Here is an 18,385-nt window from a genome sequence, read left to right on the forward strand (position 1 = left end):
TCGGCGGGCCTGACTCCAGGTGTTACGTGAAGTGGAAATGTAGGTCAACGCACGGATCAAACTAGTTCAGACACGTGAAATTTAGGTAAAGGTGTTAGGTGAACACCGCAAACTTGTTCTGATTATGCAACAGGTGTACCTTTCCACCGCAGCCTGCTGCTCAGATTGGACCATACAAAGTGAACTGTGTCAGTCTGATTTCATCGCATTTTTGGCATTGGGTAGATTAATTTTACTGGATATTATGTTCCATGTCAAGTTCGCTTCTATTCAATTTTCCTGTTGGCACATGCCTTGTTGGTCAATTTGTTCTCCATTGTGTTTTCTCATCTGGATTTCTTGGTGCTGTAATTGTTCCTCCTGTCCATACTGGCTGCAAAGAGATTCCTTCTTAAAGAGATAAGAGATCAGGACCAAATCCATAGACCTTGCTCTGTATAAAAACCTGTACTGCCAGCAACAGTTATATGAGCCTTCAGCAGTCTGAGCCAAATGAAAAGTGTCTCATGATCCAAATATATTCTTTAAAAGAAGTTAGCAGTTCACTTGCGATGGCTCAGCGAGAAAACGCAGAAGGAGAGTGACTGTATCACGTTCACTGGATGATCTTCAGAAAGTGCAGATTTTGTCCCTGACCTCTCACTCTGGAGTTGTTCATGGTTGGTGTGGACATTGAAATTCAAAAACTTGACACCATCTAACTGCACAGTAGCAGACTATTTCTGCTGCAATGTGCGATTAAACTGGTCAGTACTGCAGTGCCGATGTGACTTGTGATAAATAAAAAAATATTGAACTGTGCGTTACAGTTCTGCTGAGTGAGGCTGAATGAAGAACGTAGACGAGTCACTGCTCCGTCATCTGTCACCTCCTCCCTCTGCTGCAGGTGACTCTGGGTTACCCAGAGATCTACTGCAGCCATAATGCGAAACAAGTCACGTGTCCAACCTTGCAAAGTGGTTGGACATGTGGACAATTAACACAATTTTGAGAGTTTTTTCCTCACAGATTTGTGATTTCAATGTTTTAAAGGGATAGTTCAACATTTTGGCAAATTGGCCCATTGCCACAATCCCTATAGTTTTAGCAGTAGGTTCGTTACCTTTAATTGTTAGTGCAAGCTGTTTTTAGGACGGCAGAGCAGAGCCGTGAGCTGCTCAGAGCTACGCTACGGAGGCTCATGTGTGTTTGATGATTTCCCTCATCAACCTCATCAAATACACAACCCAACAACTCCAAAACACTCAAGTTTGTGACCTGCACATTCACTCACCAAAACTAACCCATGTACTCCTCTCTCTTTCAGCTCAGCATTTTTGTTTGACCTCAAATGGCACTAATACATTGTCTTAGATTTTGCAGTGTGTTTATTGCACATGTTCATACTGCAGTGACAATAAAAACACAAGACTATGTCTGGGGGTACTGGCTTTTCTCTGACCTGGTCATGAAGCTGAGGCACTCCTGTGTTCCTGTGGCAGACTGGGTCTGGCCCTCTTCCTGGTTCTGTTTGGTCAGCTCGCCCAGCACGGGGCTCACCCCGAGCACCAGCAGGGCGCAGCGGTGGATGACTGAGTTACAGGCTGCTGTGTACAGATCCTGGCCCTCTGGAAGACCCGCACTGCCCCTCCTCCCCTCCTGGGACAGAATGGTGTCCTCCTCTCCGCCGCCACCGCTGCCTCCTCCCCCTCCACCTCCTCCTCCTCCGCTCCGCGAACCGGACCCGGAGCCCAGGCCGGTGCTGCTGCTGGCTCGCTCTCGGTCCCGACTGCGAGCCACCTCCCGTGCTGAGAGGAAACATTGAAAGATTTCTGTGTTGTGCGATATGCACAGACACGCAAACACACACACACACACAAAACACACAGAGTGCTGGGTTAGAGGAAGAGCAGCCACCGCTTTATGCACGCTGGGTCTACTAGAATTTGAAAACAAAGCTGATGCGAATGCACCACACCAAAAACACACTGTCACACTCATCTACACCTGAAAACCACAACTACTGTATGAAGATGTTATTCTACAGCTGACCGTCCCATGATGCGTGAGTGTGAGAGCCCCCACTCTGCTGTACATCAGAGGTCACACAGCAAACTTACACATGCTGATCATCACATGCTGTGCTCTGCTCAGCTATGAAACCCCTCTTGTGATTATCTTTATTAGCAATTTCATGATTTCCAAGTGCTGTTTGTAGTTAACCACAAACAGTATTTTCTGGGAGCTGCTGAGTCAGGCTGATCGCTAAATGCTGATAAACACCACCTGAGTGTGTCACTGCAGAGTTTATTTGACTGTGCAGCAGTAAAAGAAGATATGAAAAGTCACTGAAGCGCTGTGCTATAATATATTTTTTATGTTTTCCAAGGGTGACTGAGAGTGAGCGTGTTTTAGATGAGACTGTTCAGAAACACCTTTCTCTCCATAAAACTACTTGGTGAAATACTTAGTGTGACCGAATAAATTGTAAAAATACTTTTTATTGTTAAATCAGTGACCCAGCACTGATGATAATGATTTGCAGGCTGAACGCATAAAAGCAGACCACTCCAGGGCAGATGCACTCACTGCCTGCCGTCATCACTTCGTGCTCCCTGTCCTCCTCCTCATCGTCCTGCTCCTGGTGGCCCTCCTCTCTCTCGCGGTCCGCTCGCTCTTCCAGCTCCGCCTCCTCGTCAATGGTACGCGTGAACGAGTGCTCCTGGGGGTCCATGTCCAGAGAGTCCTGATTGTCTGAAATCTGAGCGCGCAGCGATTAGCAGAGAAAATGTCTCATTAAAGATGAAGTAGTCGAGTTGTTTAAGAAACTCTTTAAAGGGATAGTTTAGTTTTTTTGAAGCGGGGCTGTATGAGGTACAAATGGCCACTAAGTACAACATCTTCAGTAGAAAGGTCTCTGCTCTCCCCCACTGAGAAACACCGGCGCATCGTGCTGCACTGAGACATAGGCAGTACACTGTTGTGAATGAGGGACTATTAATCAACGTATTTTAATCGCCTACGATAAGTCCCATCTCAAAATAATACACCAGTTCAAGAGTACGATCTAAAGTAAATATTTACAACGCATCGGCTGGTCGGAAAGAAGTCAGTTTATCTGGAACTAACCAACTCACTCAGCACTCCTCCAGACAGGCAGGCTCCGCAACGCGCTGTATCACTCTGCCTCTTCCACACACTGTTGATCCAAACAGTTGATAGGCAGAGTGATACAGTGCGTCATGGAGCCTGCCTGTCTGGAGGAGTGCTGAGTGAGCAGATGAACATTATACATTGTCACTATATAAAATAATAATAATAATAGTTTACATTTATATAGTGCTTTTTTATTGATACCCGATACCCAAAGCGCGTACAGAAACCATTATTCATTCACACACATTCACATCAGTGGTGGTAAGCTACGTGTGTAGCCACAGCTGCCCTGGGGCAGACTGACGGAAGCGTGGCTGCCAACGTGCGCCAGACAGCCCCTCTGACCACCACCATGATCATTCATACACATTCACAAAATGTTCCTGTGAAATGAGAAAAGCATTTTTGGGGGCTACGGTTGACAACATGATTTTGGCTCTCTGGTGTCTTACTGTTTTTTTGTGTTTTTGTTTGTGTGTGTGTGTGTGTGTGTGTGTGTGTGTGTGTGTGTGTGTGTGTGTGTGTGTGTGTGTGTGTGTGTGTGTGTGTACATTCGAGCTTTGCCACACAAAGCATGTCCACAGCTGGCAGGATTTAATCGGCCAGTCTTGTTGTCTATGTTATTTTGTGTATATTTGTTTATGACACTGAGGCCACTGACAATTTCGTTTTATTCTTTTTTACAATGACAATAAAGCTTCTATATTCTACACATTTACACAAAGTTCAGTGGAAATAAAACTTGCAGATAAAGTTCCAGATGCAAATGTGTATATGTGAATCTAACTTGTGTTTGCTCACCCTCCTCTCACGTGAAGACGATCGGGTCTGGATGAAGTCCATATTCTTACAGGCCAGAAGTCGGTTTCTGACCTTGTAAACGCAGCGATAAACCTCTGCAAGGGACTTGGACGGTTGGTACCTGAAAATAAAAATACACTACTTAAAGCAGGCTGGTCCTATGGAACAGTGTGGAAACCTTTAATCCCATGCATCTTATCATGATACAGTACCTGCCCTCTCCACAGGCTTGGCCCAGCAGCCCTGTGTGCTTCAGTAAGGCTGCCAACACAAACCTGGACACAGTGTCCAGCAGGGACTCATTACTGAGAGACGCATTGTCCCAGTCTGCAACAGAAGACATGGCACAGTCAGTGCACCGTCAGGTTTATTTCAGAAACAATGGAAGTCATTATAAGCCTGGTCCGATGGCAGACCTTTGCTCATAGCATAGTCCTGCATGTTGATCCAGAGGCTGTTGGCAGGTTCTTTAGAGGAACCCAGAGCCAAGTCCACCAAGACACTCAAGTCAGGACGCAGAGTGCAGTCGAAGGGCTTCTGCTCCTCATTACCAGACAGAGCTGCCTCCAACAAAGAGCTGATGCATGTGTCTAAGGACATAAGTGAACAAACGTTAACATATAAACAGATTGTGTAGGACACAGACTAAAAATAGGACAAAAGAGCAAACACATCCATCTCTTGAAGTTAGAAAAATAAATAATGAAGTGGGATCTAAAGTCACATAACTACACCACTCGTGTTACCACCAGTGATCGAACACAATTACAGCGTATTTGTCCCCTCTTTACCAAGCTGTGGGATGTCCATCTCCAGGCCGTTGCTGAAGAGTGGCGTTTTAAGCCAGTAAGCCGTGTCTTGTTCCTCCATAGAGGTAGGAGCTCCCTGCAACATCCCACCAAGGCATCGGCCGACCAGCAGGGCGACTGTCCTCTCCAGGTCCACCAGCCACACCCAGGACAGCGCTGGCTGTGGCAGGGACATTCCTGAGGCTGGCTCAGCAAAGTCAGAGGTACCTGGAAGAAAATAGGACAACATATGTTGCACTGATTTCAGAAATATAAGGATCAATGATGGTGCTGAGAGCCCTGCAGCTGGTCCACACTGGCAGACATGTTTAACAGGCTCAGTGAGACCTTTAACCTTGACAGAGTTGAACACAACTGCAAAAATACAAACCCAGTGTCTGTACCACCAAGCTGCCTATACAGTATATTATATATCATTAAATTGATGCATATGGTGGGAAATATAGGCTCAAACCTTGTACATTGTCCATGGTTATCACTGACACACACACACGATGATGGTTAAATAAATGGCTTATAACTGGTTATGAGGGAGAATGGAGGCCAAAGCGACCAGACTTGCATAGTTCCCCTTTAAAGTTTGACACTACGATATGACAGCACAATAAAACACAACATGACACTATATACCGAGGCACAACACCATACATTATGACACAAAGTACTTAATCATCCTATAGGGAAGAAACTGTATGTCATCAACACAAAATGGACAACAGACAGGACAAAATATAGATTTGCAAAGTTGGTTATTTCGAACTCACCATGAAGAGGCCACTGCAGCTCCTGATCCTCCAGAGGAGACGCTGCAGGCAGCAGCCTGTTGAGCCGGTCCAGGGGAGGGAGCAGGTCTAACAGGTGGCTCAGCAGAGGCCTCGCCACCGACACTGGCAGCAGCAGCAAGGAGTTGATTATCTGGCACAACATGCTGCCAGCTGCTGAGACGTAGATCACATCTGGAGATGATGATGGAGACCAGTTAATGACAACAGAATGAATGACAATGAGATGTGTAGTTTTTGTAACAGAAATCCAAATACAGATGCGGGGTAATGAGATTCCTATCACTTAGCTCTTTGAATAACCATATTAAGGTTAGAGTACAAATAATTAACCTCACCAAAATTAGTTTTGTTTCTGTGTTGTTTTATTGCATTCAATACAATTTATTTAAAAGAACATTTTCCATCACTTTTTTCACACCAGCAGTTATTGACAATTAATCAGTTGCATGAGAAAATGTGTGAAAAAGTGAACCCAAGATTCTATGAAAGATCAATACGGAAAAAGAGATAATGAAAGTATTTCACAATGAAAAGACGAAAGTAACCACGAGGCAAAGGTGAAACTAGCAGCGGAGTGAGAGCTGAGGAGGCACATCTGCCTCTGCAGGAGTAATTGACTGCTCATCTTCACCTTGTAGCTTCTCTCGTATGCTGCCATTCCAGGAGCTCTCCTTGATCAGAGTGGCTGAGCGGGAGAAGATGTCTGTGGCATGAGGCAGCAGGAGCTGCAGATGTTTGTGGAGTAAAGCCACACTGCTGGAATTCTAAACAAAGACAGAGAGATCACAATATTTTCATTTATTATATGCATTTTATTAAAAGAAAAACATAAACCTACATCTTGCCACCAACATGGCCACTGAAACTGTGGACAATTGATGCGATTAGGAGCCATTTTGTTTCGTGCATCAGACATGAAAACCTCTTATGATCTAAAGGTTACAACCCAACTGTTCGTTCTATTTAAGGACTAAATGAGTGAAAGAGGAAATAAGAGAAGTTCAAGAGATGGAATCTGAAAAAGAAAATCAAGTTAGAAAACCCATAACACTAGACAACCACATCTCAGTTGTGCTTATTCTCTTTGATTCCGACAAAACTTTTGGCCCTTATTCATTATTTAAAGCATGTACAGTAACAGTACACATTATTTTCCTTGGCATCATGGGGCATCTGCCTTTCAAGTCTTACATCATGATGTAACCCCATTAGTCATATGGTCCTAGTGGCTAAGGAGCGAGAAGCTGATGCATGAAGACTGTTTGATTGTGCCGTTGCCCCATTTCCCCACATTTACAGAGCAGAAAACACCAAAGGGACAGTGACGGGTCCATACCTCAGTGACAGAGTTAATGTGGCAATACGCTAACAGCTGCTTCTGCAGGGAGCAGAGCAGCTGGTGGAGGTGAGCTGGCTGGCTGCTGTCAGACGACGACATGCCCTGCTGCAGCTTATCGCTGTTCTTCTCCAGCTCCCCAAACGCCTGATCCTGTATAACACACACACACACACACACACATCAGGTATGAACAAGTACAGGTTCACTGGTATCACAGACATGAGATCTACCTTCAGGGTTAATTCATGATTTCTGACACACTTATGAAACTGTTCCAGGTGTTTTATAGCCAAGATGGTGTGTGTGTGTGTGTGTGTGTGTTTGTGTGGGTTTTCAACAAGTGGTGATTTGCCCCAAGTTGGTTGTGAATATTGCAAAAGAGGCGAGTATGGTTTGTTTCTTCTCAAACTGAGTCTGAACTAATTAAAGAGCTGAAAATTAGAATATTTTATAGAGTTGCCCAGAATCCCTGCTTGTCCTGCACCAAGCTTTCATGAACTGCTTTCTTAGTATCCGCCCATTTCACAATTAACTGCTTTAAGTACATTATTTTTCGATGCGTTGGTTTTTCCATTCAGAAGAGTCTAAGAGATGGAGTCAGAGGAAAGAAAAGGCAGAAAGAAACTAGAATCCCCTCCTCAAATCAGATTAGTTTCAGGTTACATCCCTGTTTATCCAGAATCATTTCCATTTGTGTCAAATTTTGTCATAACTGTGAAGTCTTGAGAAAAAAGGAATCGGGTCTTCTTGAGATTGACCTTTGACCACCAAAATCTAATCTAATCTAATCTAATGTAGTTTTGTGAGGTTTCCACACACTTGACCTGTGACCTTTAGCTGCCAAAATTTGTGCAAAAATCTGAAGAAGTTCCATCAAGAAGTTATTGGGATGTGTCGTCTCCGAGAACAGGACAGATGGACCGACGGACAACCTGAAAACAATCTGCCTCCAGTTCTGACTGTCGCTGGGGAGGAGGAATAAAAATAGACCTAATGCAGTGACTCAAATGTGGCGAGCTCTGCAGCCTAATCATCAGTCACTGCTCAGGCTCGCATAATCACACACATACTGGAAAACAGCCTTTGTGCTACAATCAATGAGATGGCGTCTTTGGGGAGCGAGGCACAGAAGCCAAGCCACTGCAGAGCCAGGAAACGAGCCAGCAGGTGAACATTACAAAGGATAAGACATGAGTCATGCTCCGCTCCGGCTCTCCAGCACTGAGAGAAGCTGCAGAGACGAGAGAAACGACTGAGCTCTGTATGTTGACTTCCTTCCTAAGTGATGTCTCGTATAAGGGGTTTATTATTGAATAGTGCACATTTTTAAAATCAATAACGGCAATCTGCTGAACCAGCCGCCGCCATCAGGAACCAAACTCACAGTGTAAAAGCCCAGGTTCCTGAGCAGCGTCTTCATGAGGATCTCAGCCAGGTGGGTGTCAGGATGGCCCGCTGTGGCGCTGTACGTCGGGTCGGGGGAAGCTGTAAAGCCCGAGCCTGATGAAAGCACCTCAGGGCCGTCAGCGGGAGAGCTGTAGCCGAGGAGCGACGCCACATGGGTGTGGTCCTGGAGGCTGGTCAGGATGATGTCGAGCTGCATCCTCTGTGACACAAACACACATGCACGTAGTTCACAAATCTACACTACGTGCTACAAAACATGTTGGTACAGTGGGTTCATGGTGAGGACAACACTGGGTCAGTCACCAGATGTTTGTTTCGTGAGGCCAGAGTAAACAAGTTTGTGCAAGAAGAAAAGTTGGCCTCAGCTCGGGGTCATCACAAACCTCCCCCACACATTAGCAAAAGCTAATGACATTTCTGTGTTTTCTCGTTTTCCTTGATGGTGGGAATGTATTTCATGAACCACAAAAACAAGGATTTTGTTATATTTCTCAATAAAGAGGTTTTTTTTTTTTGCCATTTATTGATTTTAACCGATGAACAGCAATTTGTCTAACTGTTTAAAATGTTCTCATTCGATTTTAGTAAAAGCCTAATCCCACCACAATGCACCACAGGAAACAACCACTTGTCCTACAGTGTCTGACACTCAGAGCCAATAGACAGGTCCCTGAATTTAGCCCAGTCAGCAGACAGCGTATTATCTGTGCTCATCAATTATACAGTTTTTGAAATTCGGCTCATATCTGCACATATTTATTCAGGGGGAGGGACCAACTGTATCCCCACCGTGATCCTAATCCTGATCCTTATAGCTATGAGTTAAAGTCATATAGCCAGTTAGCTTCTCATGTGATCATCATCAAGTGTAGCATGAAAACATCTCAACTCAGGCTCAAACAGTGAGAGATCTATGCAACAAACATGGTGGGACATGCTGAGTCTCAGAAATCAGTGTAATAATAATCTTTCTGACAAGTGCCCTAAAAGAACCTCTGTTGTTAAATTGAATCAAATAGATAAGAATTGGCTTGACGTGGCTGGACAGAGCCAGGTGAGCTGTTTCCAGTTTTTACGATGAGCCAACTTCTAACTGCTGCCTGTAGCGTCATATTTACCAAACAGACATGACTGCGGCGTTTCCTAGAGCTGAGCAATAAACCCATTTAATCTATATAGATTTGAATTTATGCTTGGACAATGTTTTAAAATAAAAACTGAATTTCACCTGGATAATTACAGTATGGAGACGCCACCTCTTCCCTGAGCCTTTGTGGTTACCATAGTAACACAGAGTTCTGTTCAGACACAGGTGAAACATCAGCATAACAGTTAAGAGACCAGCGTCTCCTCAGTCATCTGGAAGTGGTGTGTGGAGTTTTTAGTGTTCGATCTGGATCAAACCACCGTCACTGTGAAGTCTGTAAAAGTCTGTGGAGACTAAAAGCAGCAGCACGACTCATGTATTCAGCACCGAACAGAGGCAGCAGCTGAGTGGGAGGAGCCTGTGGCACTGACAGCTGTAGAGGACAGCCACTACTAACATTAACAGCTTTTAAGTAGGGAAAAAATGATTAAAACCATAAATCAGGTGTGGTGTGAGGATATAATGTTTATGCCATATTGCTCAGCTCTAGCGTCTGCTCATCAAACTCCTGGCAAGAAACTGGACGAGAATATTTCCAAAAATGTTCCGCACAATGTTTCGCTACAGCCATGCTCTAAGTTTCCCCTCCCTGGAAATCTAAGTCTAAAACAATTAACACTTTAAACTGCTCCTTCTACAGCAGCAACTTCTATTGACAAGTTCAATGGAAAGTTTCAGCGCCAGACTACCAAGCAGGCTTGCCGGGAACACAGAGTCCCATATTTGAGGCGTCTTTGTCAGAAAGTTTGTAGCTGAAAGGGAACACTTAAAGAAAGCGAACCACAGCCTTTTACGCTGCCCGTACAACCGACCAAACACAGTGACCCTGAGCTCACGGTGTAAAAGCAGCATCGATCATCCATTACTGACCAAAACATTTCCTGTCAATAGCCTCACTGGCTCTGAAACTGGGAGCTGTGTTCAGAAGTGTTGGTTTTAAATCAACATTTGACAGAGCGGGATGGAAGCTCTGCCCGTGCACTGGACAGCAGACGGTACCTGTCCTTTGGAGAGGCTCTCCCATCTGTCAGGGCCCTGAGGCAGCAAGGAGTGAAGGAGCTCCATCCTCTCTCTCAGTGGAGGCAGCAGCATGGTCGCCCCCACAGACAGCGTCTCAATCACCGCCTGTTGGGACAAACACGAGCCATGTCATGTGATAAAGAGCTTCAGATTTACAGATTATAAAACCTGTTGACACTGATGAGAGGAGAGACAGAAATTTAAAGCTGAAGGCATCAAAAGATATTTTTCTAAGAAAGAAAAGTCAATGAGTAAATGTGTGATCTCTTAGTGCTACGCAGGAAATAATTAACATGATTTGTACGAAGCTACTTTTTATAGATGCCCGACTGCAGAGGAGAAATGATCATGTTGAAATACATGAGGTGGACTTTGTCACAACAAAAAGATGTTTCTACTTCGAGCTGAAAAAAAGGTTAAGTGTGACGGTTCCTTGGTGTCATTATATTAATCTGTGATTATTCTAATAATAATTCTCCTCTTCCCATTAGTTGTCCAACGCAGTATGCCTGGGTTGTGTGACTTTAGGTCATATAAGCTCAGCCTCCACATTGTTCTCACTCTCAGGTGTGGAGGATCACCCCACGTATGTTTTGTTTTGCTTTCTGTTTTTACAGCACCTCAAAACACACACTTACACACAACCACACGTACACTACTGTACTACTGACTTACATATCACATAATTGCAGTTTTTATTTGAGTACTTTTTGTAATAAATAATCATGTTATTGCGTAAAATCAGTGCCCTCCTCATTTATTTGTCATGGCCCTGAGCCAGGTCGTGGCAAAGTGAATCTATTTTTAAATATAATGCCTTGAGAAAAAAAGTTCTCCTGTTCCAACCTTTCAAACTGAGGGGATTTTACATGATTAGTAGTAAAAACCTGTCTGTATGTTTCTTCTCTCTTACCTCCTGAATCTCGTCTGGCACAGAGGAGTCCATCAGCCTAAAGAGCAGGTTCCTCAGTGGCCTGGCCTGCCGACCTAAGATACTGGTGGCCACGCCCCCAGCCAGAGCCAGAGCCAGATGATTGGACAAAAGCCGAAGGCACAGCTTCAGGAAGTTATGATGCTCCCTGCAAATACAACGAATTATTCAAAATTTAGCTTGAGACATGTTCCAAATCTGTCCTCTAGCAGTCCATATTAAAACTTCACACACAAACATAGGCAAGAGACACTTGTAGAAGCACATACAAGAAATCTGAATTTGCTAGAAATAGATAAGGTAAAAAAGCACCTACCTGGATGAGGGGAAGGGAAGGGGAGGAACCTCACTGTTGATGCCGTCACAGTAGCGCTCGAGGAAGGAGCGCAAGTGTGAGAAGGTGCTTTCTTCAAGGTCAACGCAGTACGGTCTGTGCCAAGCCACCACTTGTCTGGAGAGTCATAGAGAGTAAATATTAACAACTTCTCATGTGGTGAAGAGATGGACGGAATCAGGACTAAATATGAAAACTATAAAACCACTCACAGCAAAACTGTGGAGAAACACGGTCATGAATGATCCCTTTACCATAATGACTGCCTGCATTTATGGGAACGTTTTGTCATCTAAATTGACAATATGTCCATGAAAGGGGATCTGATCTGTTGCAATTTAGTATTGCGTTTTTATAATGGTGGGGGACTAAAAGGAAGATCAAAGAAAAACAGAGACTGAGGCATCCAGGCTTTTTGTCCCTTGCAGATTTCAACGTATAGTGAATTTTAAAATGTCAATATACTGATGGTAGATTGGAGTAAGAAAACGCTGTTAGATGTTTAATTGGCCAACACCCCAACAAAAAAAGGCACATTACGCTTTGACAGTCCATACTGCTCGGTCATAGTCAGTGCAGTCAGTCAGCACAACACATTTTAATCACAATAAGCTCTTTTGTCCCCGGCTGTCTGCCATAGAAAGTACCATGACAATGCAGGTAGCTGAGCTGTAGAAAGCTCTGCTTCTGTGACATGGGGGGCAGTTTATTTTGCGTTTAGTTTTGTAGCGTTAACTTACAGCCATGTTTAACTATTACACACTCACACTCACCCCCACACTCCGCCAAATGAAGACCCGGAAAAGACAACTTGAAAGACTCTGCAAGAAAACCGGATTAACAGTTCACCTTCTCACCTATACCGACCACCTACAACAGTACAAAGAAGCACTCCACGCTGCCCGGACCACCCTCTACTCCCACCTCATCCACTCTGGCTCCTACAACCCCAAGGCTCTGTTTTCCACCATCAACTCCCTTCTCAAACCTCACGACAACACCTCCTCATCATTCACTACTGAAAAGTGCCAATCATTCCTATCATTCTTCCAAACAAAAATCAACACCATTTACAGTAACCTCAACACTTCCAGGATCCCTCCCATCTCCCCCCCTGCCTCCCCGCCCACCACTATCCAGCACCTGACCCACTTCTCTCCAGTATCATCACCAGCACAACTCACAACCATCATGACTGGAATAAAAACCTCCACCTGTACCCTGGACCCCATACTCTCCAAACTCATCAAGGACTGCCTCCCTGTCATCTCCGCACTCATCATTGACTTCATTAACACCTCCCTCTGCTCTGGTTCTGTCCCCCAAACCCTCAAACTGGCTGCCATCACACCCATCATCAAAAAACCCGGTCTGGACCCTGACAACCCAAATAACATCTCCATCTCCTTCCTGTCAAAAATCCTGGAACGTGCCGTCGCCTCACAACTCAGAATCCACCTCACCTCCAATAACCTGTTTGAATCATTCCGATCTGGTTTTCGCTCAAAACCATAGACTGTAAAAAGAATGGACGTAGCGTCCGTGACGTCACCCATTGGTTTTGGGGAGTCGTTTTTGTGACTCAAATATGGCGGCCTGGACAGCGCCATGTTGGATTGGCCGGCCGAGAACCCGCCCACTGGCCTCGAAGCAGCTGTCCACGGAGCTGCTCGGACCTGTCACTCAACGTTTCCGCACCCTAATTGGCCAGAGTTTTAATCTAATAATAACAGTGAAACGGTAGAGTTCGGTAAAACGGTAAAATTCACCCCCCTCAGAGTGTGTGCGGGGGTAGAAACTATCGATTGAGACGAAAAAACGTTCTGACACCAGGCTTTTAACATGTTTACTGAGGATGTAAAGTCGGCGATTTTAACATGGGGGTCTATGGAGAATGCTCCCTTCTGACACCAGCCCCCAGAGGAATTCGAGGGGATTGCAGTTTTTTGAACACGGAAGTGAGCTTCACTTCTCAGACCGACAACTGCCCCCTTGCTCAAAACACAGCACCGAGACAGCCCTCCTGAAAGTCACCAACGATCTCCTCCTCTCCTCAGACTCTGGGCACCTCACCATCCTCATCCTCCTCGACCTCACAGCAGCCTTTGACACCATCAACCACTTCATCCTGCATCCATCACCGGCACAGCACTCTCCTGGTTTCACTCCTACCTCACCAACCGACAACAGTTCATCAGCGTCAACAACTGCACCTCCACCACCGCTCCCCTGTCACAAGGCGTCCCCCAGGGGTCGGTGCTTGGTCCCCTCCTCTTCATCCTCTACATGCTCCCCCTTGGCCAGATCATCTGTTAACATGGACTCCATTTTCACTGTTACGCCCACGATATACAACTGTACATCTCCACCAAAGCAATCACCAACACCACCCACTCCACACTCAGCAACTGTCTCACAGAAATTAAATCATGGATGCAAACAAACTATCTTTAACTGAACTGTGACAAATCGGACATAATCATCATTTACTCCACATCCCGCACCAAAGCCAGTCACAACTTCTCCCTCGCCTTCGATAACTGCACTCTGTCTCCCTCATCACACACCCGCAACCTAGGAATCATCTTCGACAGTAAGGTTTGACCTCCACATCAATCACATCACCAGGACCGCCTTCTTCCACCTCAAGAACATCGCCCATCTCCGCCCCTCACTCACCTTCTCCGCTGCAGAAACCCTCATCCATGCATTCATCACATCCAGACTGGACTATTGCAACAGCATCCTCTATGGTTCACCATCCAAACTCCTCAATAAACTGCAATACATCCAGAACTCAGCCGCACGCCTGCTCACCCACACCCGCTGACTAAACACTGACTACCCCTCCTTTATACTGCCTTTAGGTATGAAAATGGATTTGTTCATTTCAAACAGCGCAGCCATCCGTCATTGCCATTTAATTTACGTTATCATGGATGTGAAGCAACAAGTGCACTAGAAGACAGATCAGACTCCAGGGTTCAACAACAAACACAGTGATGGTGACTCTCAAGACAGAGGTAAAAGTGGAGGCAGCGCTGTAGACCGCAGTGGTCGGCGAGGCCATTACATTACGTTACATAACCCATAAACACAATAACCGTTCCTCAAAGACTTCCATTATCTTTAAAATATCTTTGACCAGTCTTATGGTCATGGCTCTCTTGAACTGTCCTCATGATTTTTGATGGTACAGCTCAGTGTCCTTTATATCATAAGTGCACAAACAAAGTGCAAAAATATTAACTAGGTATCTAATAGAAGCTGTTGTAATCTCATTAGAAGATATTTCTTGTTTTGATTCTGTATGCAAATATACAACAACAATAATAAATACAATGTATATATACAGTACAAAGTCAACTATTGCAGTTTTATGCCTGACACAAAACATGAAAGTGTGTGTGTGCATGTGGTACATGTATCACAGCCTGCTTCTTCCAGTTGTAACAATGTTGCGGTGCATTTCACACACTGTTACTGAACTTTGGCTTATATTACACAATCTCCATTAACCACTGAAGACCCGGGATGTGATGACATCAGCGCTCGACTCCACCTCCTCCCACCACGTGAAGATCCTGGATTTCCTGCTTAATCTTAGTTTTGGACAGTGTTACCTGCTGTCCCCTCTGTGTGTTTGCTCTGCTGGTAGCTGACCTGTCTCTGGGCAGGGCCGTCCACGCCAGGCTGTGAGAAGTCCCGGCTGAGATCTGCTGAATGGCAACTCCGTCCAGGCCAACGACCTTCTTGGGCTTAGTGATGGGCCCCGTAGAGTTGCCCTGGCCACACTGGCCCATGGAGTTGTTGCCCCAAGCATATACCTCATTGTCTAGATGGTGGTAGAGTTAAAAACAAGTATTATGATTTTATTCATGGCTAAGATGGTAATTCAATAATGGGATAGGTAATGGGAGCTGAAATGCGGCTCTATTTACTATGTGCTCTGCAGAGGTTGCGCATTAGCTTAAACAAATTTGGTCTATGTATTTGCTAATACATCACACTGCTTGCAACACTTCTGTCACAAGTTTAACAAGTGCATAATCTTGCTGTGTCAGCAGAGTAGCATTCAGACTGTGACTGACAGTGGCAGTGGAGGATTGAGTATGTACCGTAAATGAGTTTGTAGTAAAACATCAACAGAGAAAAAGAGGAGGAGAGAGAGACAAAAAGAAAAGGTCAAAAATACCATGCGACAGGGCCAGGCAGTGACTGTCCCCTATAGAGATGTCCACCACCCTGGTGGTAGCCAGCTCTTCGATTAGTTTGGGTCTGAGAGCTGTGGCCTCAGAGGAGCCGCAGCCCAGGCAGGCACCACAGCCCCAAGCGTAAACCTAGAAACAAGTGACATGAATCAGTTTTCTGCTAGATCTTTGAATCAGTTTTCTGCTAGATCTTTGTTCAAGGAAACACTAGTGAGGTCACATGAGACAAAGCCATGAAAAGCTGCTGCACAACAAGTCCTGACCCTAAAAAATATCACTATGGATGTCCAAACACCTGTCAGTGAGAACGCATGAACAGCTGTGGGACATTCCTGTTTTGGGACAAATGTCCAAAAGCAAACCACAGCTTGTATTCTTTGTAAACAACACAGGAATGACATCCTACCTGTCCGGTGGAGGTTAAGGCGAGAGACGACTGGCTGCCTGCACACACTTTCCTGATGAACATCCCCTGCAGGGCTTCCACCACTTTTGGCTTGTAGACTCGATTAGTGTCACCATGGCCAAGTTTTCCTGCGGAGCAACACATGACTCATTTATTTACAGTATCATGGCATTTGGCATTGACACAGACCAGAACATGAACAGAAAAATCTTGACCCTACTATGACTGTAGCAGTAGCTGACTGTAGCAAGTGCACAAGCTGGAGAAATGCTAGACTCTAGCAGAATTATTAAAGTAAAACATTTAAAATAGACAAATGAGGGTTCACACACCGTTGTCCCCTCCTCCAAAGGACCACACAGTCCTTCCATCCTTTGACAGAGCGATGGTATGGGAGCTACCACAAGACACTTCTCCCACGTTGCTGATGTCTTTTACTAGGGTAGGAATGTTTCGGCTGTTGCTGTCACCGTGACCTGTGCATTGACAGCCAATTAAAAAACAAAACAGTCAGGAATTATAGACAATACAAAACTAAAAGTCAGACCTACAAACTCTGGAGTAGTGAAAAAGGTGACAACATACAAAACTAAAACCCTCTCTTCTTGTGTGAGTCAAGGGTCAAAAGGTAAATACACACACCCTCAGCATGTGATGTGTCAACACACTTGAAATTGTTGTTTTCTGTGTAAGTTTGCACAACAGCAACATGTCAGAATTCAACAAACAATGACCTTCTCTCTTTAAAGAAGCAGCAACTTCATCACACTCACTTTCAGACCATTGCTACTCAGCTACTTTATCTATTCCTTCAGTATGTGTCTTTGTGCTATGGATGGCAATTTTATGCTTCAAATTATACAGAGTGTTAGGGTTAAGGTGTTATGCTCCTCACGTAATGAGAGCACATCTAAACAAGGACGAGGTCTCTTGTCGTCAATACGTGAATATTCTCCGGTTCGCATCAAAGTTGGCACCTTGCAGAAAATGCGCTGTGTTTCATTTGTTTTTTTTATTTAACCTACAGAGTTGAACTTTTTGATGGCTGTAGGAGTCTTTCCATGTTTCTCCTTCTGCCAGAGTAAAAAGGGAACATTTCATCAGACAAGATAGTCTCATGAACTATTCAATTGTTTTTCATTGAATGACTATTCGATTATTCGAAAATCATTTCCCATCCCTAAAACATAAAACACTCTTAAAGGCTGAGGAGTGATGTTGTAGAGAAATAAATATTCAAAATTCAGAATTTTGACAATTATTTTTAAATAGACAAAATAACTTTAATTACCACACATACACACAAAAAGTACCGAAAACAGGTACCGTTGTATACCGGTACCGATTCTCAGGTACTGAGTATCAGTACCGTATCAATTAAAATGTGAAAGCAGGGGGGGGGCGGCGAATATCGCTATATTTTTATTTTTTTTTAAAGTTAGTTTAGGCGGCAGCTCTTTGTTGTTGAGGCAGCCGCCTTCACAGGAAAGCGCTGTGGGAAACCCTGGAAAGGTACCAATCCCTACCCTACACTGAACACCTTATGAATCCTTGTGGAGCATATTTGTAATTTGGGGCCATGCACAGTACCGTAAATGAAACTGACTGAAGCAGATAACACACACTGAGGAGCCAAACCATTCTAACCACAGCTGCACTAGGGGTTAGTCAGTGAGAACCATCTCTTCATTGGTGAGCGAATGTCTCAGCTCAGTTGTGTATCACTGTGATTTACGTCACACTGATCCAAAGTCATTAGTTTGAACCCGATGGAAACCTAAAACAGGCAGTATAAATAGTGCAATGTGTTCAACTGTGCTAGGGTTTCCATCAGAGCCACAACCTTCAGAGTCCATGACCCACAGGAGGGAAGACTTGAGTATTTTCAGTAAAATAAAGAATATTCAGTCATTCTGCACATTTGCATTGTTTTTGTTGTGTCAAGAGCAATGCATTCTGGGTAGCAGGAAACCATTGATTGTGAATCTAGTAATCATCCCCAAATGATTTACTTCCTTCCAGTGATTATTATTAGTAGGGGTGACCGGGAATAGCTGATG

At 44.6% G+C, this 18,385-nt stretch overlaps 1 protein-coding gene across 6 annotated transcripts in view; it reads right to left on the reverse strand.

Moving 5' to 3' along the window:
• Positions 1–18,385, reverse strand: part of herc1 (HECT and RLD domain containing E3 ubiquitin protein ligase family member 1) — a 68,550-nt gene that overhangs the window by 40,793 nt on the left and 9,372 nt on the right. For 5 of the 6 annotated variants that reach the window (XM_084001786.1, XM_084001783.1, XM_084001782.1 and 2 more), the window contains exons 7-23: positions 16,658–16,801; positions 16,326–16,453; positions 15,904–16,048; positions 15,372–15,543; positions 11,691–11,825; positions 11,357–11,522; positions 10,423–10,548; positions 8,254–8,475; positions 6,867–7,019; positions 6,162–6,294; positions 5,510–5,701; positions 4,728–4,952; positions 4,353–4,526; positions 4,149–4,263; positions 3,937–4,057; positions 2,569–2,740; positions 1,442–1,811 (exon numbers count right to left, since the gene is read on the reverse strand). In XM_084001786.1, coding sequence (XP_083857912.1) covers positions 1,442–1,811; positions 2,569–2,740; positions 3,937–4,057; positions 4,149–4,263; positions 4,353–4,526; positions 4,728–4,952; positions 5,510–5,701; positions 6,162–6,294; positions 6,867–7,019; positions 8,254–8,475; positions 10,423–10,548; positions 11,357–11,522; positions 11,691–11,825; positions 15,372–15,543; positions 15,904–16,048; positions 16,326–16,453; positions 16,658–16,801 — 2,893 coding nt within the window. The remainder of the gene's footprint in view (positions 1–1,441; positions 1,812–2,568; positions 2,741–3,936; positions 4,058–4,148; positions 4,264–4,352; positions 4,527–4,727; positions 4,953–5,509; positions 5,702–6,161; positions 6,295–6,866; positions 7,020–8,253; positions 8,476–10,422; positions 10,549–11,356; positions 11,523–11,690; positions 11,826–15,371; positions 15,544–15,903; positions 16,049–16,325; positions 16,454–16,657; positions 16,802–18,385) is intronic. The other variant, XM_084001784.1, reaches the window with a different exon arrangement.

The sequence above is a fragment of the Trachurus trachurus genome, assembly GCF_905171665.1.
Source record: "Trachurus trachurus genome assembly, chromosome: 3".
In the NCBI taxonomy this organism is placed as follows: domain Eukaryota; kingdom Metazoa; phylum Chordata; class Actinopteri; order Carangiformes; family Carangidae; genus Trachurus; species Trachurus trachurus.